This window comes from Budorcas taxicolor, chromosome 9 (assembly GCF_023091745.1).
Source record: "Budorcas taxicolor isolate Tak-1 chromosome 9, Takin1.1, whole genome shotgun sequence".
Classification (NCBI taxonomy): domain Eukaryota; kingdom Metazoa; phylum Chordata; class Mammalia; order Artiodactyla; family Bovidae; genus Budorcas; species Budorcas taxicolor.
The window spans coordinates 21,600,680-21,628,241 of record NC_068918.1 but is presented as its reverse complement, the minus strand read 5'-3'; the positions used below and the strand labels follow the sequence as shown (position 1 = coordinate 21,628,241).

The 27,562-nt window shown below is 34.7% G+C and overlaps 1 protein-coding gene across 1 annotated transcript in view; it reads right to left on the bottom strand.

Moving 5' to 3' along the window:
* Positions 1-3,345: 3,345 nt before the first annotated feature.
* Positions 3,346-27,562, bottom strand: part of TBC1D32 (TBC1 domain family member 32) — a 194,732-nt gene continuing 170,515 nt past the window's right edge. The window contains exons 31-33 of the mRNA XM_052645875.1: positions 26,355-26,495; positions 13,138-13,326; positions 3,346-3,465 (exon numbers count right to left, since the gene is read on the bottom strand). Of these exons, the coding sequence (XP_052501835.1) occupies positions 3,346-3,465; positions 13,138-13,326; positions 26,355-26,495 (450 nt within the window). The remainder of the gene's footprint in view (positions 3,466-13,137; positions 13,327-26,354; positions 26,496-27,562) is intronic.

Sequence of the window (27,562 nt, the reverse complement as noted above, 5' to 3'; positions counted from 1 at the left end):
TTTTATATGCTGTCTAGGTTGGTCATAGCTTTTCTTCCAAGGAGCAAGCGTCTTTTAATTTCATGGCTGCAGTCAACATCCACAGTGATTTTGGAGCCCAAGAAAATAAACTCTCTCACTGTTTCCACTGTTTCCCCATCTATTTCCCATGAAGTGATGGGACTGGATGCCATGATCTTAGCTTTCTGAATGTTGAATTTTAAGCCAACTTTTTCACTCGTCTCTTTCATTTTCATCAAGAGCCTCTTTAGTTCTTCTTTGCTTTCTGCCATAAGGGTGGTGTCATCTGCATATCTGAAGTTATTGATATTTCTCCCAGTAATCTTGGTTCTAGCTTGTGCTTCATCCAGCCCAGCATTTCACATGATGCATTCTGCATATAACTTAAATAAGCAGGATGACAATATATAGCCTTGACGTACTCCTTTCCTGATTTGGAACCAGTCTGTTATTCCATGTCCAGTTCTAACTGTCACTTCTTGGCCTGCATACAGATTTCTCAAGAGGCAGGTAAGGTGGTCAGGTAGTCCCATCTCTTGAAGAATTTTCCAGTTTGTTGTGATACACACAGTCAAAGGCTTTCACGTAGTCAATAAAGCAGAAGTAGGTGTTTTTCTGGAACTCTCTTGCTTTTTTGATGATCCAACAGATGCTGGCAATTTATCTCTGGTTCCTCTGCCTTTTCTAAATCCAGTTTGATCATCTGGAATTTTGAGCATTACTTTTCCAGCGTGTGAGATGAATGCAATTGTGTGGTAGTTTGAACATTTCTTTGGCATTGCCCTTCTTTGGGATTGACAAAGAAAAGCAGTCCAGTGGCCACTGCTGAGTTTTCCAAATTTGCTGATATACTGAGTGCAGCACTTTCACAGCATCATCTTTTAGGGTTTGAAATAGCTCCACTGAAATTCCATCAGCTTCACTAGCTTTGTTCATAGTGATGCTTCCTAAGGCCCACTTGATTTCACATTCCAGAATGTCTGGCTCTAGGTGAGTGATCACACCATCACAGTTATCTGGGTCATGAAGATATTTTTTTGGATAGTTCTTCTGTGGATTCTTTCCACCTCTTCTTAATATCTTCTGCTTCTGTTACGTCCATACCATTTCTGTCCTTTATTGTGCCCATCTTGGCATGAAATATTCCCTTGGTATCTCTAACTTTCTGGAAAAGATCTCTAGTCTTTCCCATTCTCTTGTTTTCCTCTATTTCTTTGCACTGAGGAAGGCTTTCTTATCTCTCCTTGCTATTCTTTGGAACAGATATTTGAAGATGGATATAAGAACATTTAAATTTTTCACCAATTTGTTTACATTGTAACAAAATATAATTATAATAAATCCTGTAAAATATATAAGGTCCTCCCTCACAAATAAGTCCTAGGAACTTAATTAAAAATAAAATTGAGAGGCAAGACAGGGCTATATTTATTTCTACTCTAAAGAGTAATTTTAAAGTAAAAAAGGTACAAAAATAATTCACAATGGCAGTTACAAAAAATACTGTTACTTTATATGTTATTTCACCAACCTGCTGAGTCATTGTTCACAAGATATTTATCAAATAAAAACAAAAGCCCTCTGGCTCTAGCTGAAGTTGCTTTTGCGAAATGTAATTATAATCTAGATCTTAAGTTTCTGATCAAAATCACCAATGAATATTATAAAATTAAGTTATAGCTCCTTCTCCAATTGTATTCCAATTACCATGTTAGAGCTTTTAAAAAGAAATAAAGCTGCAAGTTTCTCAAGACCAGTAACAGTATCTCAGGAACAGAATGGGAAGAAACATAAACACAATCATGTATTATTACAGGTTCTGTGGAACAGCTTTTCAAAATTAAGTTTAAAAGTAGACAAAACTTGGTGTTTTGAGTAACCTGGGGCTTTCTTCCTTAATTCATTTCAGCCAGAGCTAAAGTGAGCAATATGTCAAATTAACTTGCTCAATTTTCTTTTCTCAACTTTTTCAATGCCCTTTAGGAACATCATTACTGAGAAGCTATTGTTGGCATTTACTGCACAAAACCTGATTCTAGAAGGTTGATACTGCAATAGCCTAAATATCACAAAACTGAGGAAAATTGTATGGTACCAGTTATTTCACTATACTAAAAGGAAAAATAGTCTGGAGATAAGCCATTTTTGGTTGAAAAGAAAAAAGGCTTTAGAATGGTTTTAATGGTTGATTTATATTTAAATATAAGCAATGAATACAAAATGACCTTTACTAATAATTTTAAAAACCTGTTGAAATTGCCAACTGAAAAATTAGTATTTTTATGTCTTATCTTTCACATATTAGATGTGATGGTTATAAGAAAAGAGACCCTAGCATATTTTATTAATCTCAATGGAGCAGAGCCTTGTATTTAAATAAAACAAAACACTGTGTTGGTCATTTGAAATAATTTACAAATCTATTCTCTTTAATGTTTTTAAGTTCATTACAAATCAAATCAAATCTATCAATAAGGAAACTGCATAAAAAATGAGTGTTAAATGCATACCAGTATGAAATAATCAATCTATCTTTTAAATGAACCATGTTGAGACTACATTTCACATGAAAAATTATAAATTGATATAGGTGTCAAAAGCAATTCCTAGAAAAACAATTATGCCTGACGAAAATAATTTTCCTACCACTTTTCATGATAAATATGATTTGTTCCTCTATATGTAAAATAAGCAGTTATGGTTTTGCCTATTTTCTTTTATATGTACAGACATAATAACGAAGAAAGCAACTGTCTTATCTCCATGGACTCTCTTTGGATGGTAGCTATTTACAGTAATGTTGCTATTGAAAGTGGCATATCCAAGCTCATTGAAAAAAAATATATTAATCATCCTGGGAAGAAGGAAATGTAGGTTAACGTTAACTCTTAAACATAAAGAACTATAAATAAGCTGGATTTGATTATAAAACAACCTTGTGTTAGTTGCTCAGTCATGTCCAACTCTTTGCAATCCGAAGGACTGTAGCCTGCCAGGCTTCTCTGCCCATAGAATTCTCCAGGCAAGAGTACTGGAATGGGCTGCCATTCCTGTCTCCAGGGGATCTTCCCAGCCCAGGGACCAAACCTAGGTCTTCTGCATTGCAGGCAGATTCTTTATTGTTTGAGCCACCAGGGAAAGCCAAAACAATCTTACATAACAACAAACTTACAAAAATCACTTTGAGGTGATACCTACTTGAATATATTATTATATTCAAAAACTCTCAGTACTGATCTACAGTTTTGTGTATTCACAAAGCATATGTTGTTCTGGACACAGAAAATAATCAAATCCTTGTTTCCTTTAAAAATAAACATAAAAATAAATTGTGTGTTCCTTGATCTATGTGCTTTGCACTCTAATGTTCCGCATGTCTCTCAGCAACACTGGTCGGTAGTTTTGTTCCAAAATTTCCATGTATTCAAAGTAATCACTCACTCGAAACCCATGCAGTGCTTCTTCCTGTCAAAAGATATAAAGAGACGTTCATTTGCTTGGGAAAGACACACAGTTCTAAGTTAATGGGTTTTAAACAGTTGATACATCATTTTATTTATGTTGCTAGTAAATGCTTTTTATTTAGTAAGCTATATATATATATATATATATGATATGTGTGTGTATATATATATGATATATGCATATATATGATAGCAAAAAATCATGTCCCTGTGATAACTAGGTTGTCTGTTTTCAAAACCAAAACTGCTTTATAGCTAACAACAACAAAAAAAAACAAACACTTAGATAATGAAACCTTCCTAATGTTTTAGATGTAATAGTTCCAATTATAGAATGATTGCTTACATCTGTAATTAGTAAAGACTTTAAAGCTTATCAAAGAACACTTAAAATATTACATGGAATATCTATTCTACAGCTACGTTCATAAAATCTCCAGCAGTCTGTAACTCATAATGTTGGTATTATGCATATCTATACTAATTTGGAATTTAATGGCTAGTGTCCCAAATGTGGCACTCAAGAATGAAAAATAACAAAGCATCCATTTAGAATCTTAGACACTTTTAGGAAATTTTAGGACTATTTTTATTTTAGTATCTCCAAATACTAGCTGTGGAATGCCAACCTTTCAAAGTAACAACAACAAAATTCTGCAAAAGAAACTTGATCCTTGATTCAATGTAACATGTTAGAAATTTTGGATGTTAAAAAAAATTTTGACAACTCATGCCTTTCTGGAGATAACAGCTTAAAGGCAAAAACTACTAACAATAAATAGAAACAATTCAAAAGAATTAAAGATAATATATTATCATATACCAAATACTGTGTTTAGAGACAAATCAGTTTGTAGATGAGAGACATAAATGTAGGGTACTAGGAAAATATCACAAATTCTCAGTAAGAATGGATGTTTTTAGGGATTTCCCTGGCGGTCCAGTTATTAAGACTCCATACTTCCAATGCAAGGGTTAAGGGTTTGATCCCTGGTTGGGGAATTATGATCCCCAAAGCCACATGATACAGCCAAAAAAAGAATGCATGTTTTTAAAGGCCTCAGATGTCACTAGTGATGACTAGATTAGTAATAGTTCACAGATAACTTGGGAGAAGAGTATATTACTTGCCACATATTACCAAAAATCTGGATAATCTGAGAGATAAGTTAATTGGTACCTTAGAAACAGAAGCATTCTTAGTGATCTATAAAACTGATATCATAACTAAGAAAATTAGATGTTAAATTAGATGAATAAGATTGTACCTTAAGAGTTAATACCTTCGAACGTAAAAATTTAAACTACTCTTCAGTTTAAAATACTTGTGACATTATCCATTTCTTCATTCATTAACCTCATTTATTCCCTTATTGTATGTAAGGTTCTTGGTTATACAGTGAAGACCCAAAGATGAATGAGACAGGTCTCTGTTCTAAAACATTAACAGCTAAGGTATATATCATATTTCCAGTTTTATGTATAAGCAACTGAATCAAAAGGAAGATGTTCATCTTAAGAAGAGCAGAAATACTACATCTTTGTAAATTTCTCTATCAAACATATTTCATTTTTTTCTTTGGTGTAAAAGTAGGAATGAAGTAAGACTAATCTTGCTATTCAAGAATTCACTTTAACTGTTGTAGTCATGGAACTATTTAAATTATGTGTGATTTGACATTAATCACCCCTTCACTAAAACTATACCTAAGTTGGAAAAGAATTATAGTAATGTGTTATTCTAACTAGAAGAAAAAAAAAAAACTTAATGACAGAAAAACTGTCTTTGTGCATATTTATGATTTTTAAAAGAATGCTTATTGTTCATTATATGTGAATTATAATAGGAAATCACCGCATTTGAAAAATAGTGCTAATAATTCTTCCTGAGCAAAAGTAAGCAAAACCTACTTTAACATCTTTTAATTATTGCTCCACTTTAGTTTAAAAATAAAAACTACCTATGGAGAACCATAGCTATTACTTCGTTTAAAAATACCTTTTCCTTAAAACATGTTTTTTAAACTGTGGCTCCCATTTTAGACATTAATACTAAAATAAAGAGAAAATACTCTGTAACTATATTGAAGAGACACCCATAAAAATGGCAAATAAGGTTATTAAGGCCTTGTTTCATAAGAAAAATATAAAATATTAATTTTAAAAGAAATGTCTTTAAATTATATAGATTTAAAATTCACAGGCAATATTAATTCTGAATAAAATTTCAGAACCTCTGGATTCCACTTTGTCTTCGAAGTGGAATATTTTCCATTTTATCCTGCTGCTGCTGCTGCTGCTGCTAAGTTGCTTCAGTCGTGTCTGACTCTGTGCAACCCCATAGATGGCAGCCCACCAGGCTCCCCCGTCCCTGGGATTCTCCAGGCAAGAACACTGGAGTGGGTTGCCATTTCCTTCTCCAATGCATGAAAGGGAAAAGTGAAAGTGAAGTCGCTCAGTCGTGTCCGACTCCTCACGACCCCATGGACTGCAGCCCACCAGGCTCCTCCATCCATGGGATTCTCCAGGCAAGAGTACTGGCTGCTGCTGCTGCTAAGTCGCTTCAGTCGTGTCCTACTCTGTGCGACCCCATAGACAGCAGCCCAACAGGCTCCGCCATCCCTGGGATTCACCACTGGAGAGATTCTCCGATTTTATCCTAAATATTCTCTAATTGCCTTTTAGTGAATTACTTTTCTTTGTAATTATGACCACTTAGACTGCCAGCCAATCATTCAAGTTATAAAGGGGCCATTTCCTCAGAATACTGTTTTATTATCTTTTTATTTATAGACCTAAGTATATTGGACTGCGGATAAAAATAAGAATTCCCTTATTCTTTAAATAGGCAGACATATACAATTATATAAGGTAACATTATCACATTTTACACAGACAGTACTCTATTCAAGTTTTTTCTTTTTAATAAATTACTTCTGGGACAATTTATATCTTGGTTGGGGAGTTCATTTTGAACATATTGCGTTTTCTTTTTCTATGCACTGGATTTTCAACTGAAGTGCCTTAAATGATTTGCTCTTTTCATTAATGTTGAGTTTCAAATGTTGAACCATGAAAAAAGAATTAAAAATTACCATCCTAAACCACAATGTTGTGTGTGTATTCAATATTATACAATATGGCATATATGCAGCTTCCCTCTCTCCTTTGTACACAGAATCTAGTTTCAAGTATGTATCCACTGGTTTCCTTTTACTAGTGAGAGCATTTAATTAGAAAGCCCACTGAATTTAGGGTCGGTTGTTTTTTTTTAAAGTAAACAGATTAGTTAGGGATACATTAGAAAGAGCACTGGAGAAGGCAATGGCAACCCACTCCAGTACTCTTGCCTGGAAAATCCCACGGACGGAGGAGCATGGTAGGCTGCAGTCCATGGGGTCGCTAAGAGTCAGGCACGACTGAGCATATTCACTTTCACTTTTCACTTTCATGCATTGGAGAAGGAAATGGCAACCCACTCCAGTGTTCTTGCCTGGAGAATCACAGGGACGGGGGAGCCTGGTGGGCTGCCGTCTCTGGGGTCGCACAGAGTCAGACACGACTGAAGCGACTTAGCAGCAGCAGCAGCAGAAAGGGCATAGAATTTGGATTCAGACCAAAATGGGTTCAAACTCACCTGTGTTAGTTAGTTTTACCTGGGAAAGTTTACAGATTCTTTAAGCCTCAATTTTTCACTTGTATATATAGACAATAACAACATAAACTGTGTTTTCTAAACTCTTTACCGTGAACTAGAAAGCCTTATGTGATCTGATTCCTGCCTCATCCCTGACCATTCTTAGTCCCTCACCTTGTTTTGGCCACAGCGGTCATCTCAACACTTTGTAAGTGGGCCAAGCCCACTTGGTGGTCAGAATATTTTTGTTAAGCTACATTCTCTGAGCGTTTACACTTGCCTTTCTTCTCATTTAGAAGGATTTTGCACAGAAGTCTTTGCATTGCTTTCCTTTTTCCTTTGCTTCATTCAGTCTCTGATCACCCACTCACAGCAGCCTTCACTAGACTCTATCTAAATAGCACTTATGAATCTGACTCTCTGACTCCCTTACCATGTTTGATGTCTTTATATTTAAGATCTATCAGTACCTGAGATATTATATATTCATTCACACATTGTTTATCTACTAGTAGAACTAGATGGGGAAAAAATGGCAAGAGTGGCAGATTTTATTTTCTTGGTCTCCAAAATTACTGCAGGCAGTGAGTGCAGCCATGATTAAAAGATGCTTGATCTTAGGAAGAAAAGCTATTATAAACCTGGACAGCATATTAAAAAGCAGAGACATCACTTTGCCAACAAAGGTCCATATAGTCAAAGGTATAGTTTTTCCAGTAGTCCTGTATGGATGTGAAAGTTGGACCATAGAGAAGGTTGAGTGCCAAAGAACTGATGCTTCTGAACTGTGGTGTTGGAGAAGACTCTTGAGAATTCTTTGGACAGCAAGGAGATTAAACCAGTCAATCCTAAAGGAAATCAACCCTGAATATTCATTGGAAGGAGTGATGCTGAAGCTGAAGCTCCAATACTTTGAACACCTGATGTGAAGAGCTTTCTCACTGGAAAAGACCCTGATGCTGGGAAAGATTGAAGGCAGGAAGGGAAGGGAATGAAATAGGATGAGATGATTGGATGACATCCCTGACTCAATGGATAAGCGTTTGAGCCAACTTTGGGAGAGTGAAGGAGAGGGAAGCCTGATGTGCTGCAGTCCAGGTGGTCACAAAGACTCAGACATGACTTTGTGACTGAACAACAGTAATAAGTAAAATATTAAAGTCAATGTGGTAGGCCATGGCCTATCTTGTAACTAAAACGATGCTTGGAACACAGATGCTGGACAGGGTCAATGAGTGAATGAGCAATCCTTTTGCCCAGTGCCTGTCATTCAATAAGCATTCACAGCATCAACAGTGGTCAGAATATTTTTGTTAAGCTACATTCTCTGAAATGATTGAGCTAGATTTTCTTGATTGCACTACAAATTTATAATGTTAAGCATGGATGGACTCACTAAAAGGAGGATGAACAGAGATGGAGAAATAAGTCACTAGTTTTTTTTTAAAGCACTTGCAATGTACCAGATAATGTTGTACAAGTATTTCACAGATATCACCTCATTTCATTCCTCCACAACTCTAAGTGATAGGTAATACTTCATACTCAATTAACATATGAGAAAAATTAGGCATATGGAGGTAAGCAACATGCCCAAACTTATACAGAGTGGCAGAATTTAACTTGAGGTGGGCTCAAATGATGTAAGGTGAAGGTAAAAAACCTAACTGAAAACCACAGTTGAATAACACACTGAATATCCTGCATCTGTTTCTTCAGATGGTGAATTATTTTTAATACTATAAACACTTCTGCCTTTTAAGAGCTTACTATACAATTAGTTGGTTTTTTTTTCTTTCTTCAGTCTGATCTCTATTTCTTATGCCAACATGTTCGAGTAACCACAGCTGCAAGCAGAAACAACAGAAAAACCCACTTGACAATTTACTGATGGGATGAAATTAATCTGATTTTTACATAATTATAAATTGGTTTCTCTGTAATATGCAGGATTTACTTGAAGCATTTTAATTAAGTATTTTGAGTCTTCACAGCCTAATTTTCACTGGAAGGCAATCTTTTCCCAGCCTGGCATTTCAGTGATGTTTTTCCCCGGGTTGAATTCATAAACTAAAACCAAGATCACTGCCAGCCTATTAGCATGCAGAAAGCAATGAAATATAGCTAGTCTGCCAAAACAGTGGGTCTTCTTAAATACCATCAAAGTAAGGCTACCTAAACTTGCTTTTGTGTGTGTCTGTATGTATGTGTGTGGGGGAGCGGGGGAATGCATGTGAGAGAGAAAAAGAGAGAGAGATTCATTAAAAAACAAACCAACCCAACTTTAGATTTTCAAGTCTGAGATACTGAGAAAATTAATTTTGTTAAATGTTTTTATTTCTGAAAGTTTGATGCCTACAGATTTTCTGAACTATCATCTGTCACAGAAAAATGTTAGGTTCAAGGACTAAGATTTTCAGCACATCTTTAGAAGTTGTCTTCTAGCTCAGCAGTAATTTATCCAATGTCATAGTGTGAGAATAATGCACTTAGCTGCTCTTATTATCCAACCCACATTTTTGTTGTGTCTAACAGAAACTGCCTTTTAAAGACAATACCTTGCTGATAAACTTACACCCATGGCATTTATCTAATCTTTTAGTGGTTTAATCAAATTAGGAAATATAAACAAGTTATTCTGCTTGTTTTCTTTTTTTAATTAGATGAAACTTAGTTAAGAAATTCCAAGTCATCTTTTTTAATATACTGATCATGAAGAATTATTCGGGGAGTTACCATAAATTCAAGCACTGAGTCTAGACTCAATTACTTAATTTCAAATCTTGAGCCTAAACCAAAGTAAATACAGAATGTGTTGGTATTTTCTCTATACTATATGTTTCAGAGACGTTTTTATTCCTAAAGCAATGCTTCTATCATATCTCTTTCTGTCAATACGTGAAATCAAACAAGGAAAAGAATTTCATAATTTCAATTTTCTGGAATAATCTCATTTTCTCAAGTTTCTCAGGATAACTGATAATACTGTAATTGAAAACATGTATGTGGTTTATCAATATTTTGGAAACTATTTCAACTGGGTCTAATTATTTGAAATCATTTAGCATAGTTGATGCTTGTTCTATCTATTTTTATATAATGATTAATATACTTTTTAAAAATAGCTTTATTACAAAAGTAGGGGCTCATTCTTCAAAAATTAAAAAAAAAAAGAGCCCTCATAAATATATACAAGTCCCCTGAACTACTCTACGTCCTCTTGCCTCTCAGAAACAGTCATAAACTAAATATGTAGAGTCAGGGCATAACATGTAATCTACATAAGAATATCATTATGGCTGTGGTATGTAGTTATATGGAGAATTATTGATAAGTTTTTCTTCCTTTGTACAAGTCTGAGATTTTGGATCAGAAAGTATAAAACATAATTTCAAAGGTTTAATCCCCATAACAACAACAGTTTAATGAGGACTTTTAAAATCCTAAGTCTTTCTGACTTGGTGGATTTTCTGAGGAAAGGAAGAATAAAATCACTTCCTTAATCGAAATTTCATTATTGGTTAATATGCGAATAAGTGAAAAATAGTGTACATATGTTTACATACTTTTCAAAGAAGACATTTTAACTGGGCTTAATGGAGTAGTTAATGGGGTATGTAAATGCATACTAATAGAGTACACTGGAATTTATCTCACAAGAAAAATAACTGCTCATAAAAGAGATCAGTGACCCTAAAATTTATTTGCTGGAAACAAAAAATAACATGAAGTCATGGTATTAGAAAGGCATTTTTCCTAATACCTCAGGTGAATGCAAACAGCAGGAGTAAGAAGTAAGGTTAGCTCCAGGACAACTGCTAAAATTAATTCTTTGCCAACATTCTCTTACTTTGGATTTAAGCCAATTCAATTAAAATTTTAGTAATTTAAGTAGGACTTAGTAAAGATAATCTTTTATCTTTAAAAAACCCTCATTTTAAAATTCTTTAGTTTTAAATTGATAGCATTATGCCTAGAGCATAATAGAGTTTGGGAAATATTTAAAGAGGTCACCATTTGTAAACTCTATTATTTTTCCTGGCAGCAATCAGGAAGAGGTGAGACTGCAATAATCACCAGCATCTATCAGGTTTAAAGATGATGAAATATATGGACACCCCTTTGGTGGAAAGGAAGCTGTTAATAATTTTTGTTATTCAATGTGAATAAAATTAAGTCCATTAATCTCTCCCTTTATATTTATTTACATTCTTTGTTTACTCTAACAAGTATTTATTGAGTACCTGCTATGTTCCAGGTGCTGTTTAAAGCACTGAAAAATAAACTAGTAACTGAGATAGACAAAATCACAATCCTTGTGGAGCTTACACATTATACTGGGGAAGACTGACAAAAATATATCTAAAATAATTTCAGTCAGTGACAGATACTATAAAAGAAACTAAAGTAGGATAAGAGATTAGGTAATTATAGGTAAGGAGGCATTCAAACGTAAGTATTTTGGGAAATTTTAGGCCCTGAAATCCCTTTAACTGACCACTGCAACTAATGAAAATGCCCCTTACTGAAAAGTTTGTCCTCAATATAATTCTCACTTACTTAACCATCCCTGTTCTCCAAATTACCTTTTACAGATAATTTTTTTTCTTTTTCTACCTAACTTTTCCTTCTGCTTGTATGACCATTGTTGTGTTATACTTTATTTCATTAAGAATGTTTCTAAGATCATAATTCTATGATACATGTAGGAAGTTTGAGATCTTTTGGATTTAGTATTAATGAAATAAAAATGATTGACAGTTTATCAATCTTAAATGATCAATGACATTTACTTACAAAAGACATCATCAAATGACAAGTGAATCAGAAAGAGAAAGATAAATACCATATTCTAACGCATATATATGGAATCTAGAAAATTGGCAGCAATGGAGAAACAGACAAAGAGAATAGACTTATGGACGTGGGGAGAGGGGAGGAGAGGGTGAGATGTATGGGAAGGGTAACAAGGAAACTTGCACTACAATATGTGAAATAGATAGCCAACAGGAAATTGCTGTATGTCTCAGGAAACTGAAACAGGGCTCTGTGTCAGCCTGAAGGGGTGGGATAGGGAGGGAGATGGGAGGGAGGCTCAAAAGTGAGGGGATATATATATTCCTATGGCTGATTCATGTTGAGGTTTGACAGAAAATAGCAAAATTCTGTAAAGCAATTATCCTTTAATAAAAGTAAATAAATGAGAAACAAAAAAAGAAAAATAACTGAAAAAAATCTAACAATAAATAATAAAAATAAAATTAATTCACATGGAAATTATTTGTCCACCTAGAAAAAAGCCACATATGACAAATGTTGGTTCTGGGGTAAGTGTATATATGCATGCATATGTATCTGAGGGTAGCAGGGGGCGGGAAATGTACTTTAAATTCAAGGAAATATTTAAACTTAAAACAAAGTTGGATTTACAGCAAGAATCACACATAGGGAGGTATTTATATATATTTTCTAAAGTCCAGAGTTTCAAAAGTCACATTATTGTGAGAAAGAAAGCTATTAGATCTTGCTTTAAAATATTAACTTCTGTACTTCTATATAATAATGACTTTAAAAACAGTGTTAAGATAGTTTCTTTCATGGAAACCTTTCAAAAAATATTTTAAAATTTAGAAAAATAGAGTATGAAGGTATAAGAAATTACATTTTTTTAAAAGTTTCAAAGCTGTGTATTAACACATAGTAACTTGAACTTTTATTAGCTAAATAAGATAGAGGAGTATTAAAAAAAAAAGTCCTTTAGGCACAGCATACTGGTTAAAAGCAAAATTTTGTAGCCAGACAGCTTAACTTCATATCCCAGCCCCATCACAGTTCAGCAGCATTCACCAGCTGTAAAATCTTGGGCAATGTACTTAATACCTGTTTCCTCATCTCTAAAATAAAGATAATAATACCTACCTCTCAAGGTTGTTTTTAGGATTGCATGAGCATATAGAAAAATATCTGGCACTAGGCACCCCATCAAAGTTGACAACTTTCAACCAAAATTTTTCCTCTAGAAATAAAGTTACTCACTTTTAGGAAAACCTGCAGATCTTGAGTCTGAGTGTGCTGTAGAATATCTTGTTGAAGATGTTTGAATATAGCTATACAGATATACACTTGATAATCTGGACCAAGAAAAACACAGGTAGCAATGTAATGGCAGATTTCTATCCAATCTAAATAATTCCAAAAACACTGAGTTATCCATTGCATGCAAATCTAGAAAAAAAAAAAAAAAGTTAGGTCATTAGAAAGCTGATATAGCCATTTTGATTTTTAAAAAGCAGTACTCAATAACTCACAAAAAACCATTCAATCAAAATATACTGTCTGACTACAAGAAGCCTAATAAGGATATAAGGATGCCTCACCTACTTGCCTAATGTGTGAGAAAACTCTAATGGGCTTGGGACTCAGGAGTTAGGGGTTAACTGATGGTGTTCATACTGTTCCTATGCTATTGCTAAATGCCTTCTTGATTCGTATTGTCCTTCTCTTACCTATAACACCAGTCTGCTCTCTTCAGATAACAAATGCTGAGACTATTTTAATTCAGAAATGGGAGCATCTTCTATCCTACCTAGAATCACAGATGTATAATTATGCAGATGACAGATTGCTAAATGTTACATCAATGCAAATGGACTCTTGCTGAATAATAAAACAATTTAAATCAACCAGAATTATATAACATAGAAACTGAGAGCTAATGTACAGAATTCAAAAGTGAGACTTTTTACAAAAATCATTTGTTTACTTTCTGAAAAACATTTTTCAGATTATAAAAGCAATACATGCCTACTAAAAAACAGAAAATTTTAAAAAATGATACAGTGATTACCATTGCTAATGTTTTGGTACATTAATGTTATGGGTGGAATTGTATCTCTCCCCTCAAAATAAGTCAAAGTCCTAACTCCCAGGACCTATGAATGTGACATTATTTGAAAACAGAGTCTTTACAGAGGTAATCAAGTGAAAATGAGGTCATTAGGCTGAGCCTTATTCCAACATGCCTTATATCAAATAAACTGAAAATGCGAACACACAGCAGGAAGGCCCTGAAAAGACACACATGGAGGCTGTCATGTGCAGACAGAAGACTGGAGCGATGAATCTATAAGCTGAGGCATATCAGTGGCTACCGGAAGAGAGGAAAGAGGCAGCGAACAGTTCTTCCACAGTGCTGTCTAAGTGAACACAGCCCTGCCAACACTGATCCTCTCAAACTGTGAGACGATAAACTGCTGTTGTTTAAGCTACTGAGTTCGTGGTACTTTGATATGACAGTCCTGGGAAACTGAGACTTTCAAATATTTTAATTTTCATTTATGACTTAAAAATTACCACTGAGGAGAATTTTCTTTTATTTAACTTCTCTTCACTACAGTTTTGATTTTTAGGGGTGAGGAGGGAGGAATGGGAAAAGATATAGCAGCATATCTCAATCTGTCATACAAAGATAAAGAAGACACACACAAATTTTCCTTTTTTGTTCTATTGTGTTGACCTTTAAAAAATATATTTGCCAATAGTTTCTAAACTTTGCTTTTATATCGCTGATTCAATTTGGGGGGAATGTTGATTCTGCTTTTAACTGCCTTTAACATGGGTATTAGTTTCAGATTGTCGTAACAAGGTAACACACTGGGTGACTTAACAGAAATTGATCTCATAATTCTGGAGAAGTCCAGGATCAAGGTACTGGCAGGGTTGGTTTCTTCTGAGGCCTCTCTTCTTGGCTTGTAAATGGCCATCTTCTCCCTACATTTTCACATTTCATTGAACACAGGTCTTCCCTCTATAAATGGCCATCTTCTCCCTACATTTTCACACTTCATTGAACAGAGGTCTTCCCTCTGTACATGTCTGGTATCCAAATTACTTCCTGTAAGGATAATGGTAATATTGAATTTAGACCCACCCTAATGACCTCTGTGCTGTGCTTAGTCACTCAGTAGTGTCTGACTCTGTAACCCCATGAATGTAGCCTGCCAGTATCCTCCATCCATGGGGATTCTCCAGGCAAAAATACTGGAGTGGGTTGCCATGCCCTCATCCAGGGGATCTTCCTAACCCAGGGATTGAACCAGGCCTCCCTCACTGCAGGCAGATTCTTTACTGTCTGAGCCACCAGGGAAGCCCATTTCAGTGACCTTATAATTAAGTTTAATGACCTTATTGTAACTTAATAACCCCTTTAAACCTTCCCAGGTAGCACTAGTGGTAAAGAACCCACTTGCCAATGCAGGAGACATAAGAGACATGTGTTCAATCCCTGGGTTGGGAAGATCCCCTGGAGAAGGGCATGGCAACCCACTCCAGTATTTTTGCCTGGAGAATCCCATGGATAGAAGTGCCTGGCAGGCTACAGCCCTTGGGATCACAAAGAGTCAGACGACTGCAGTGACTTAGCACACACACACTGCTTTAAAGACTCTATATCCAAATATAGCCTCGTTCTGAGGTACTGAGGCTTAGAATTTCAACTTTTTTTTTTTTTTTGCAGGGAGTATACTATGGTTTTTTCAGTAGTCATGTACATGTGTGAGAGTTGGACCATAAGGAAAGCCGAGTGCCTCAGAACTGATGCATTCGAATTGTGGTGCTGGAGAAGACACTTGCGAGTCCCTTGGACTACAAGGAGATCTAACCTGTCAGGAAATCAATCCTGAATATTCACTGAAGGACTGACGGTGAAGCAGAAGCTCCAACACTTTGGCCACCTGATGGACAGGTGAATCTGGACATGAATCTGGACAGACTGTGGGAGACAGTGGAGGACAGAGGAGACTGGCATGCTGCAGTCCATGGGGTCATGAAGAGTCAGACATGGCTTAGTGACTGAACAACAAATCCCATATCAGATGATATTACATTTTTGTTTTCCATACATCATTACTAAAGTCAACCATTAACATTGTAATTTCAGCTATTATAGGCATATTTTTTTCTCATCTTCTGGTCATATTTCTTATTATTGATAATGCCAACAATATATAACCATGTATTTTTTTTAACTGTAATTCTTTCTCAGGATCAGATTTTTCTTTACAAATATGTTCCCTTCTATTATGTTCCAAAATATTTTTATAGAGCCATAGGTTAACTCAATATTGAATTTGAATATATATATATATATATATATATATATATATATATGAACATTCAGTATTTGTCAATGGACAGGATATATTTAATTTATTTTGGTCCTAACTTTAAATTTCATTTGGCAGCAACAGGATTCTTCTCCTAGATCTGGACCTGGAGAGCAGGTTGGCATGCAAAGTTAATTACCAAACTCCCACTGCCCAATCAAGTATCTACACAGTATGGCTCTGCTGCATTGGGGAGGATGTAACTCTTGCTCCTACTTGACTAGATGGGTTGAAGCAGTCAATGGCTCTTGTAATTCCCTAATGCACTGCTGCCAGGGTTCTGTTCATGCTTTGTCACTATAAATACTAGTCAACCAAGGGCCATGCTTTGTTAATGAAAATGAAAGATTCTAGATGAATGAATAAAGAGAAACAACTGAAGAATAAAAATTAATGCAAATGATCTGGGCAGCCAGAGAAATCAGTTCCCATTCAGCTGTCAGCTTCATGGGTGACTAGCAAGTTGATAATGATGAAGGGATAACAGTTCCCATCTTCTTTCTAGTTGGTCTGACTATTCTACAGGTTGAAAGGTGTGAAACTGTTGACCACTGACTCATTTTGACCTTTAAACCTACCAATTTTATGATTCAAACAAAGACATCTGTAGCCAAAATATTTACTTATTCATAAAGCTTTATCCATATTGGTTAAAAGAAAGTTGTCCCTAAATCTGTAATTACTTATTACACATGGTTTCTAAAGCAACTGCAATTTTCTGGGATTTACACAACATTCAAGCACTATTTTCTATGTTTTGTTTTGTTTTTTTCATTAAATGGAGACTGTGCGTGTGTGCTGAGTCACTTCAGTCACAGCCAACTCTTTGCAACCCTATGGACAATAACCCGTCAGGCTCCTCTGTCGATGGGGTTTTTCAGGCAAGAATACTGGAGTGGGTTGCCATGCCCTCCTCCAGGGGATCTTCCCAACACAGGGATTGAACAAGCAGCTCTTACATCTCCTGCACTGATAGGCAGGTTTGTTACCCGCATCATTTGGAAAGCCCCAAATGGAGAATACCAGTCTTTTCAACATGTGGGAAATTTGAGAGGAAAAATGAAAGATTATAATTGAAAGCATTTTGAAAATATATCAAGTGCTATGTAAATGTTATTCTATAACAAAGGTACAGACGTTTATTATTCATTTAACACTTATGTACCTAATGTACAACAAGCATTATTATAATTCTTAAGTGAACAAAAAACATTTAGCCCCTGTCCGAACAGAACTTGCACTTAAAGAGGAGACATACACCTTTTAAATATATGAGCTTCTTCATTGGGCAGAAACTATACCAGCTACTGCTATTACATGAGCAAAATATTCCAGAATTATTCAATTGTGATAGAATTCAAAACACTATATCCCTGGAAGAATGCTAAACTACGAGTTATGTCTTTTAAACCTTAAGCAAATAGCTGCTCTATTTTTATAAGATGAAATGATCTATACATTAGCTGATAGTCTAGGGCTCTAACAGGACAAAAGAAATAATATGTATCCAAACAGACATGATGAACTCTTTCCTTTAACATTTTTATTATGTAATTATTCCAAATACACGTAATAGGAAGAAAGCGTTATATAAACCAGAGCCATCACAGTTTCAAAATTTGGATTGATTGACATGTCTCTGAAATCCATTTTCCTCTACAGGTTTCCCTTCTTAAAGCTTTTAAGATAAAACACATCATAAATTGCTATATATTATATCTGTGCTTGCATTAAAACAAACTGAAGATCTGAGTTATCAATGGTATCAGTTTTTTGTTTCATTTACTGAACAAGACAAAATAAGAATGCAGAATCATAATACCAGCACTACCATAAGCAACATGAATACTTAAAACAGTAATATTTCTATTGTTTTCTTTGTCATTTAGACAACATATCACTTGGCATGTACAGTCAAATGCCTATGTTTTAAAGTGCCTTAAAAAAAAATTAAGTGCCTTTCAGGGTGTGGAGAAAAAGAAACCCTCCTATACTGTTGGTGAGAATGTAAATTCGTACAGACACTATGGAGAATGGTATAGAGGCTCTGTAAAAACTAAAAACAGAGTTACCATATGATCTAGCAATCCTACTCTTGCGCATACATGTGAAGAAAATTCTAATTCAAAAAGACACATGCACTTCAATGATCACTGCAGCACTATTTACAATAGCCAAGACAGGGAAGCATCTTAAGTGTCTAGAGATGAATAGATAAAGAAGATGTGGTATATGTATACACAATGGATATGAGTCATAAAAAAAGAATGAAATAATGCTATTTGCAGCACATGGGTGGACCTAGAGATTATCATACTCAGGGAAGCTGGAGAAAGACAACCATCATAAGATATCACTTATACGTGGAATCTAAAAAAATGATATAAATGAAATTATTTACATAACAGAGGATAAGACATAGAAAACAAACTTTCTCTGGTTACCAGAGGACACAATAAGGGTGTGTGGGAGATAAATTAGGAGTGTGGGATTAACATATAAACACCACTATATATTAAATAGATAAATAACAAGGACCTACTAGAGAGCACAGGGAACTATATTCAATACCTTATAATAACCTATAATGGAAAAGATTCTAAAAATAATATATATTTTATATATAAATATAAAAGATTCTAAAAATAATATATATTTTATATATAAATATGTATATATAACTGAATCACTTTGACATACATCTGAAATTAACACACTGAAAAATTACTATACTTTAAAAATGGTTAAAAAATTAAAGTGCTTCTTACAAGGTTATACTGTCAAGTAGGTACTGTTAGGTTCATTTAATTATATGTATTTATGATATGAACTATTTAAATGACTCCAAAGTAAGGTATATTTCCTGACTCTTCAGCTCATTCTTTACTTATCCCTATAAGCAATCACTTAACAAAATATGATACATTCTTTCATTTTTTAATACAAGCACGTTTGAACTTGTATTATATTCCCACCCTTTCCCATATAAATAGTAACATTCTAAACACTTTTTTGTTTTTGGTCTCCACCTTTATCTCTCTTAACAAAAGATCCTGAGTATCACTCCATGGCAATATACAGAGGTATTTCTTATTCAGTTTTATAACTGCATAGTACTACCCTGTAGATAAACCATAACTAACTCAACAAGTCCCTATATACAGACACGTGTATTATTCCTAGTCTTTTTTATAGTTACTGTTGTTGTTTAGCTGTTAAATCATGGCCGACTCTTTTGCAACTCTATAGACTGTAGCCCGCCAAGCTCCTTTGTCCATGCGATTTCCCAGGCAAGAACACTGGAGTGGATTGCCATTTCTTCCTCCAGGGAATCCTCCCGATCCAGGTATTGAACACGTGTCTCCTGCATTGACAGGCGGATTCTTTACCACTGAGCCACCAGGGAAGTCCCAGTCTTTATACTTTATGCTCTTATATGCTATAAAACATATCTGTACACATGCATTTTCAAAATTTTTGTCAGTGTATTTCTGGGATAGATTTCTATAAATGAGATGGCTGGATGAAAGGGTAAATGCATGTGTGCTTTTGCTAGAAACTGCAAAATTCCCTCACAGAAGTCTCAAAAATATACTATTAATAAAATTGCTATTAGCAATTAATGGAATAGATGACAAAGAAAGCAAAATAAACTAATTATGGTTTTATGGTAAACCAATATTCCTTACACTTAATTATATTTGAAACATTTAAATGACTTTTTTAGCCACTAACACATTCACTTTAGGATAAAAAGGGAGGAAAATCCCTCACACAATATGTATCAAAATGTACCACAGCCTTCCTGGAAAAGTTTGCTCCTTATACTTAAGCATATGCCAAACGCCACAGGCTTCCCTGACAGCTCAGCTGGTAAAGAACCCACCTGCAATGCAGGAGACCCTGGTTTGATTCCTGGGTTGGGAAGATCCGCTGGAGAAGGGATAGGCTACCCACTTCAATATTCTTGGGCTTCCCTTGTGGCTCAGCTGGTAAAGAATCTACCTGCAGGAGACCTGGGTTTGATCCCTGGCTTGAGAAGATCCCCTGGAGAAGGGAAAGGCTACCCACTCCAGTATTCTGGCCTGGAGAATTCCATGGACTGTATAGTCCATGGGGTTGCAAAGAGCTGGAAACAACTGAGTGACTTTCATTTTCATGACAAAGGACATTATGATGCAACACTGATAAAAACATTATTGTATCTAAGGTAAATTATTCTCAGTTGTATCTAGATATAAAACAATCTTCAAAAAATGTACTTAATTCTTTAGTAAAAACAATTAGTTAGAACAATTACTTAAGAATACCTGATTAAGTCAAAATAGGTATGCCCTAAATGACTAAGTTTTATGATACAAAGATGCTATTTTTAACAACTCTTCTGGCATTATTTTATTTATTCACCATAGAAAGAATGTTAGTAAAGTAAGATGTGGTTTAAAGTGAAGTCCTTGCTATTAGGGTTATATCAATAAATCAATTCACTCACTTCACTGATCCTGAATGTCCCTATATTTCTCCATCTGTCAAATGAAGTTAAAATTTTAAATGAAATAAGATCTGATGACATGATCCTCTACATAGAAAACCCTAAAGACTCCACCAGAAAATTACTAGAGCTAATCAATGAATATAATAAAGTTGCAGGATATCAAATCAACAAGCAGAAATCCCTTGCATTCCTATACACTAACAATGAGCAAACAGAAAGAGAAATTAAGGAAACAATTCCATTCACCATTGCAATGAAAACAATAAAATACTTAGGAATATATCTACCTAAAGAAACTAAAGACCTATATATAGAAAACTATAAAACACTGGCAAAACAAATCAAAGAGGATGCTAATAGATGGAGACATATACCATGTTCTTGGATCAGAAGAATCTATACAGTGAAGATAAGTATACTACTAAAAGCAATCTATAGATTCAATGCAATCCCCATCAAGCTACCAGAGATATTTTTCACAGAGCTAGAACAAATAATTTCACAATTTGTATGGAAATACAAAAAACCTCGAATAGCCAAAGCAATCTTGAGAAAGAAGAATGGAACTGGAGGAATCAACCTGCCTGACTTCAGGCTCTACGACAAAGCTACAGTCATCAAGACAGTATGGTACTGGCACAAAGACAGAAATATGGATCAATGGAACAAAACAGAAAGCCCAGAGATAAATCCACACACCTATGGACACCTTATCTTTGACAAAGGAGGAAAGAATATACAATGGATTAAAGACAATCTCTTTAAACTGGTCAACCACTTGTAAAATAACGAAACTAGAACACTTTCTAATACCATACACAAAAATAACCTCAAAATGGATTAAAGATCTAAACATAAGACCAGAAACTAAAACTCCTAGAGGAGAACATAGGCAAAAAAGAAACTAAAACTCCTAGAGGAGAACATAGGCAAAACCCTCTCCAACATAAACCACAGCAGGATCCTCTATGACCCACCTCCCAGAATACTAGAAATAAAACCAAAAATAAACAAATGGGATCTAATTAAAATTAAAAGCTTCTGCACAACAAAGGAAAATATAAGCAAGGTGAAAAGACAGCCTTCTGAATGGGAGAAAATAATAGCAAATGAAGCAACTGACAAACAATTAATCTCAAAAATATACAAGCAACTCCTGCAGCTCAATTCCAGAAAAATAAACGACCCAATCAAAAAATGGGCCAAAGAACTAAATAGACATTTCTCCAAAGAAGACATACGGATGGCTAACAAACACATGAAAAGATGCGCAACATCACTCATTATCAGAGAAATGCAAATCAAAACCACAGTGAGGTACCATTTCATGCCAGTCAGAATGGCTGCGATCCAAAAGTCTATAAGCAATAAATGCTGGAGAGGGTGTGGAGAAAAGGGAACCCTTCTACACTGTTGGTGGGAATGCAAACTAGTACAGCCACTATGGAGACCAGTGTGGAGATTCCTTAAAAAACTGGAAATAGAACTGCCTTATGACCCAGCAATCCCACTGCTGGGCATACACACTAAGGAAACCAGAACTGAAAGAGACACGTGTACCCCAATGTTCATCGCAGCACTGTTTATAATAGCCAGGACATGGAAGCAACCCAGATGTCCATCAGCAGATGAATGGATAAGAAAGCTGTGATATATATACACAATGGAGTATTACTCAGCCATTAAAAAGAATACATGTGAATCAGTTCTAATGAGGTGGATGAAACTGCAGCTGATATACAGAGTGAAGTAAGCCAGAAAGAAAAATACCAATACAGTATACTAACACATATATATGTAATTTAGTAAGATGGTAATGATAACCCTGTATGTGAGACAGCAAAAGAGACACAGATGTATAGAACAGACTTTTGGACTCTGTTGGAGAGGGAGAGGGTGGGATGATTTGGGAGAATGGCATTGAAACATGTATAATATCATATAAGAAACTAATCGCCAGTCTAGGTTCGATGCAAGATACAGGATGCCTGGGGCTGGTGCATTGGGATGACACAGAGGGATGGAATGGGGAGGGAGGTGGGAGGGGGGTTCAGGATGGGGAACACGTGTATACCTGTGGAGGATTCATGTTGATGTATGGCAAAACCAATACAATATTGTAAAGTAATTAGCCTCCAATTAAAATAAATAAATTTAAATTAAAAAATAAATGAAATAAGATCTGAAAACACACTTTTATACTGTGAAGCACTGATATAAATAAAAAAGTATATTTATTGCACTTCTAGACAAGACACTGTGTCAAGATACTTAAAAAGACTTGAAGATATGTCAGGCATACATATCTTTAACAAACTTCAACTAGTAAGAAAGAGGTAAACCCACAAATAATGATTGCACAAAGCAAAAGATATATTTCTACTAGAAGAGTAACACAGAAACTGCATACAATTCAAAGCAGAATCATCTACTTGTAAGTGATCCTAAAAGTTTCCATTTTGACAGATATCAAAGATAAGTATGACAAGTAAAGATGGGGCACAAGGAGGGAGAAGGTATCATTTCAAATAGTAACATCAACAACATAAAGAAAGGGAAAGCTTCAGTACATGCACATACAAGGGGCATTCCTAGTCTTGAAATCTTGCTTTACATTTGTATACTTTGCATTTTCAAAACACACTGTCACAAAATATGAAACAATAAAATAGTTTTCTTTAATCCTGCTTTCATGGAGGGGAGAAAGGTAGCAATGAGAAGAATCAAGAGATTTTTCTGGAGTATATTTGGAGGATTATCCATGTTAGCTCACTTGCTGACACAATATAGTACAATAATCAATGATATGCAAAATGATGACCCCAAGGAATTACAAAAGTTAAGTCATTAAAGATATGGGGTACTTCTTAGGAGAGGAAAATTACTAAAATACAATAAAGTTTTTTCTTTTAAATTAAAGAATAAAATTCTACATTTTCATTAGAATATGTGATTTTCTGTTCATTTAAAAAGTATATTTTCATTTTGACTTTCCTCCAATCTCAAATGCTAATCAACAAATACGTATTTCTAACTACAATTAATTTTTTGTATTCTAGTTGAGCTTGTTTCTTTTAGTCTAGAGATTTGTATATTTTATTTAGCAATCTGCTCACAAATTCTTTCATTAATCAACCAATCCCTTAATGTCTATAAGTATGCAACTTTAAAAAGCATGGCTCCTAATTAGATCAGAATGAGTAAACTTTGAAATACAAAATTTGTATATAAATAATTACTTAACTACATACACAAAGTTATTTAAATATTGTTTTCATATTTCATAATTAGCAATAAAATGGTGAATAATAACAAAACAATGATACATACTTCTTAAGACGCAAAATGATTAGTTCACATAAGGAGCCATAGAAAGGCATTTTTACATTAGATAATTTAAGAAATATAATAACATTACTACTCAGAAATAATGCAGTAGTTTTTTATTAGGTAAATCTACATGTATGCAGCTTCAAATTGATCATAACATATCAAATGGTTAGAGAGAAGCCAAAGCAATAAAGAGGTACCAAACTGATATCATGGGGCCTTGGGTACTGAAAGTTTTCCCTAGTTTTTGGTCATACATTCCTAAATGTTTGGTGCAGATGGTAAAGAATCTGTCTGCAATGCAGAAGACCCGGGTTCAATCCCTGGGTTGGGAAGATCCCCTGTAGAAGGGAATGGCAACCCACTCCGGTATTCTCTCCTCTCCCATGGACAGAGGATCCCGGCGGGCTACAGTCCATGGGGTCCAAAGAGTCAGACACAACCGACTGACTGAGTACAGCACATAATCTAGAAAGACAAAGGAACTCTCCTTGGCTTGAATTATTTTATATATACATATATATATATATATATAAATAGAAAGGATTGTTGAACTTATTGTAACTAATTCCAAGCAGAATTAAACATTTTGTGATTCAAAATTCTCAGAAGAGTTTTAGGTAAAAACAGTTAGAGTCAGAATTGGCTAAGAAAGAACTGGCCTTTCCACTACATGCAATTCCTTTGCTATATTTGAACTTCTTATTAAACTTCAGGAAATTTAAAATTCAACAGGCAGAGTAACCTGATACAAGTAAATGTAATAAATGACATAAGGTCTCTTTAAAGTAAGCATAAAAGCATATATCATAATGTGAAGAATAATGTAATGTGAACATAATTTTTTTCAAAGTATCTATATTTTAACATAAAAATCTAAATTTCAAATTCAAATGCCCACTTTGACCTGAGAAAAATCTCCTTAAAGTGCACATAAGAGGAACCAATAGGTAGAAATAGCTAAATTAACTTTTTTAGGAGAGCATTAGGAAGTAAATAATAGGTTTATTTACTCTTACCCCAAGTTAAGATGCAATAAAGTTCAATAAGCAAAATAGAATAGTAAATACAAATATAACAAGAAATAAGTAGATAGGTCAAATTATAAAAAAATTATTACTCAAGAACTGAAGGGATTTGGATAGTGGAGGTTACTTTTAAAGGATATTTACAATTCAACAGGAAGTCCACTAAGACAGATGGGCAATGAATAAAAAGACACAATTAGTTAACAAAGCTGTGGAATTATAATCAACCTTATTAATGTTCAAAAAAGCCTCAAACCCTGCAAATTTTAAAAATTTAGCAATTAATTTTGAAAAACCCAAGTACCCAGTCCTGGAGAACAGACACTCTCTTCATTTCTATTAGAAGAATACAAAATCAAAGCAACTTAGGATGCATCAAGAACCTTAAAAGTGTTCATATCTTTTGATTAAGTATCTACCTTCTGGGACTCTGACCTAGAGATTAAATTCTAAAAACAGAAGATAGATTTAAGTTTTAAAATATTAAATTTTAGCCTGATAACATAGTAAAGAAGCAATCCACACTTTACCACTGAAAAGACTGACTAAGCACAGGAGGGAGACATCTTTGGCTACTGCAAATAACCACATGCCCAATTCCAGGCCCTCAAGACTTCATTAAACCTTCCCAGACTCCAAAAGGTAAGATACAATATCTCACACACCAGATACTCAGTGGTGATAATAATTCTTGCTGTCACTTAGTCTACCTAATCCTTGCAGAAGCCTTATGAAGGAGATACTATCATCTCCATTAAAAAGTCTACATGTCATAGATTTCCAGAATGTCTGTCTTGAATAGCTGAAACAGAACTCAAAGTCTGTGAATGCCAGAGATTTACTATAACAGAAATGTGTATTATGCAAGACCTAGGGGAAGCCAGCTTAAAGATTTAAACACTGTAGTCCGTGGGTTCTCTAAGAGTCGGACACGACTGAGCAACTTCCCTTTCACTTTTCACTTTCATGCATTGGAGAAGGAAATGGCAACCCACTCCAGTGTTCTTGCCTGGAGAATCCCAGGGACGGGGGAGCCTGGTGGGCTTCCGTGGGGTCGCACATAGTTGGACACGACTGAAGTGATTTAACAGCAGCAGCAGCAGCAGCAGACATATAACTATTTACAAAATGATGTGATTAACTTTAATGTATTTCTTGTATTTGATGAGAATATAATTTTCTTTGCAAAGACACTGAGCTCTGGGAGTTGAAGAAATACTATTTTCCATGAATTACCTGTGATGGTGCAAAACCAGACATGTGAAAAGCTGAAAATACAAGTGGCACCTCTGCCTTCAGTAGCATTTCAATATAGTGAGTGCTGCAAAAATACACTGGATGAATGCCAGATTCTATAGTGTCAGCAGGTAGGTACCTCTGCATGAAGGAGAAAAATCGAGAATTAATGAATTTAAAAACAAACTCATCTAAATCTTATGCTTTAAATTACCACTTCAAAATTAACATGGTGGCATAACAACCCACTGCAAATTTTATGTAAATTATAAAGTTATAATGTTAAACACCAAAGAAAGATAGGGGCTTCCCTGGTGGCTCAGAGGTTAAAGCGTCTGCCTGGAATGCAGGAGACCTGGGTTCGATCCCTGGGTCGGAAGATCCCGTGGAGAAGGAAATGGCAACCCACTCCAGTACTCTTGCCTGGAGAATCCCATGGACAAAGAAGCCTGGTGAGCTACAGTCCACGGGGTGGCAAAGAGTCGGACACGACTGAGCGACTTTACACACACAAAGAAAGATTAAATCTCAATAAAGGAAGTATGATACTTTCCTTCTGAGATAATGAATACAATTAACAGTTTGTAATTTTGACAAATTCAGTCTCTATGGAATAATGGAGATGGGTATTACATGAAAGAATAAATATATAAATAAGTACATTAGTAATAAATGCTTTACATTTTAATTCTAAGCATATTTCAATATATTTATATTATCCTTGGCTTTAGTTAATGACTCTAAAATATCAAAAGAGTTTATTTAGTTTGTCAGCTCTTAAGATATTTGCCTAATCAGCTTTTTCTAAGCTAATGTTAAATAACCCAAATCTAAACCTGAGTTACTAATAATTGAACTGAGAAATCCATAAGAAATTCATCTCTAAAACTGTGGTGCATCCTCATTAATGAACCCAGGCTATCTATCTATCTATCTATATATAATTTATTTCATATATTTTGTATTTATTTATATTTATATGTGTATATATATCATATATGTATAGATACATATACACATATATTTACAAATGCATTTTTCAGCAATTTCTTCATAAAGTAGGTTATTTCAATTTAGTTCTTCAGTACAATTTATCATCATGAATCCTGTATGTTTTAATGTTACTGTAAACTCAACATCTAACCACAATACATTTTTTAAACAAAGAACAAACTTGAAGACGTAATTTTGAGTTAAGAAAAATTATT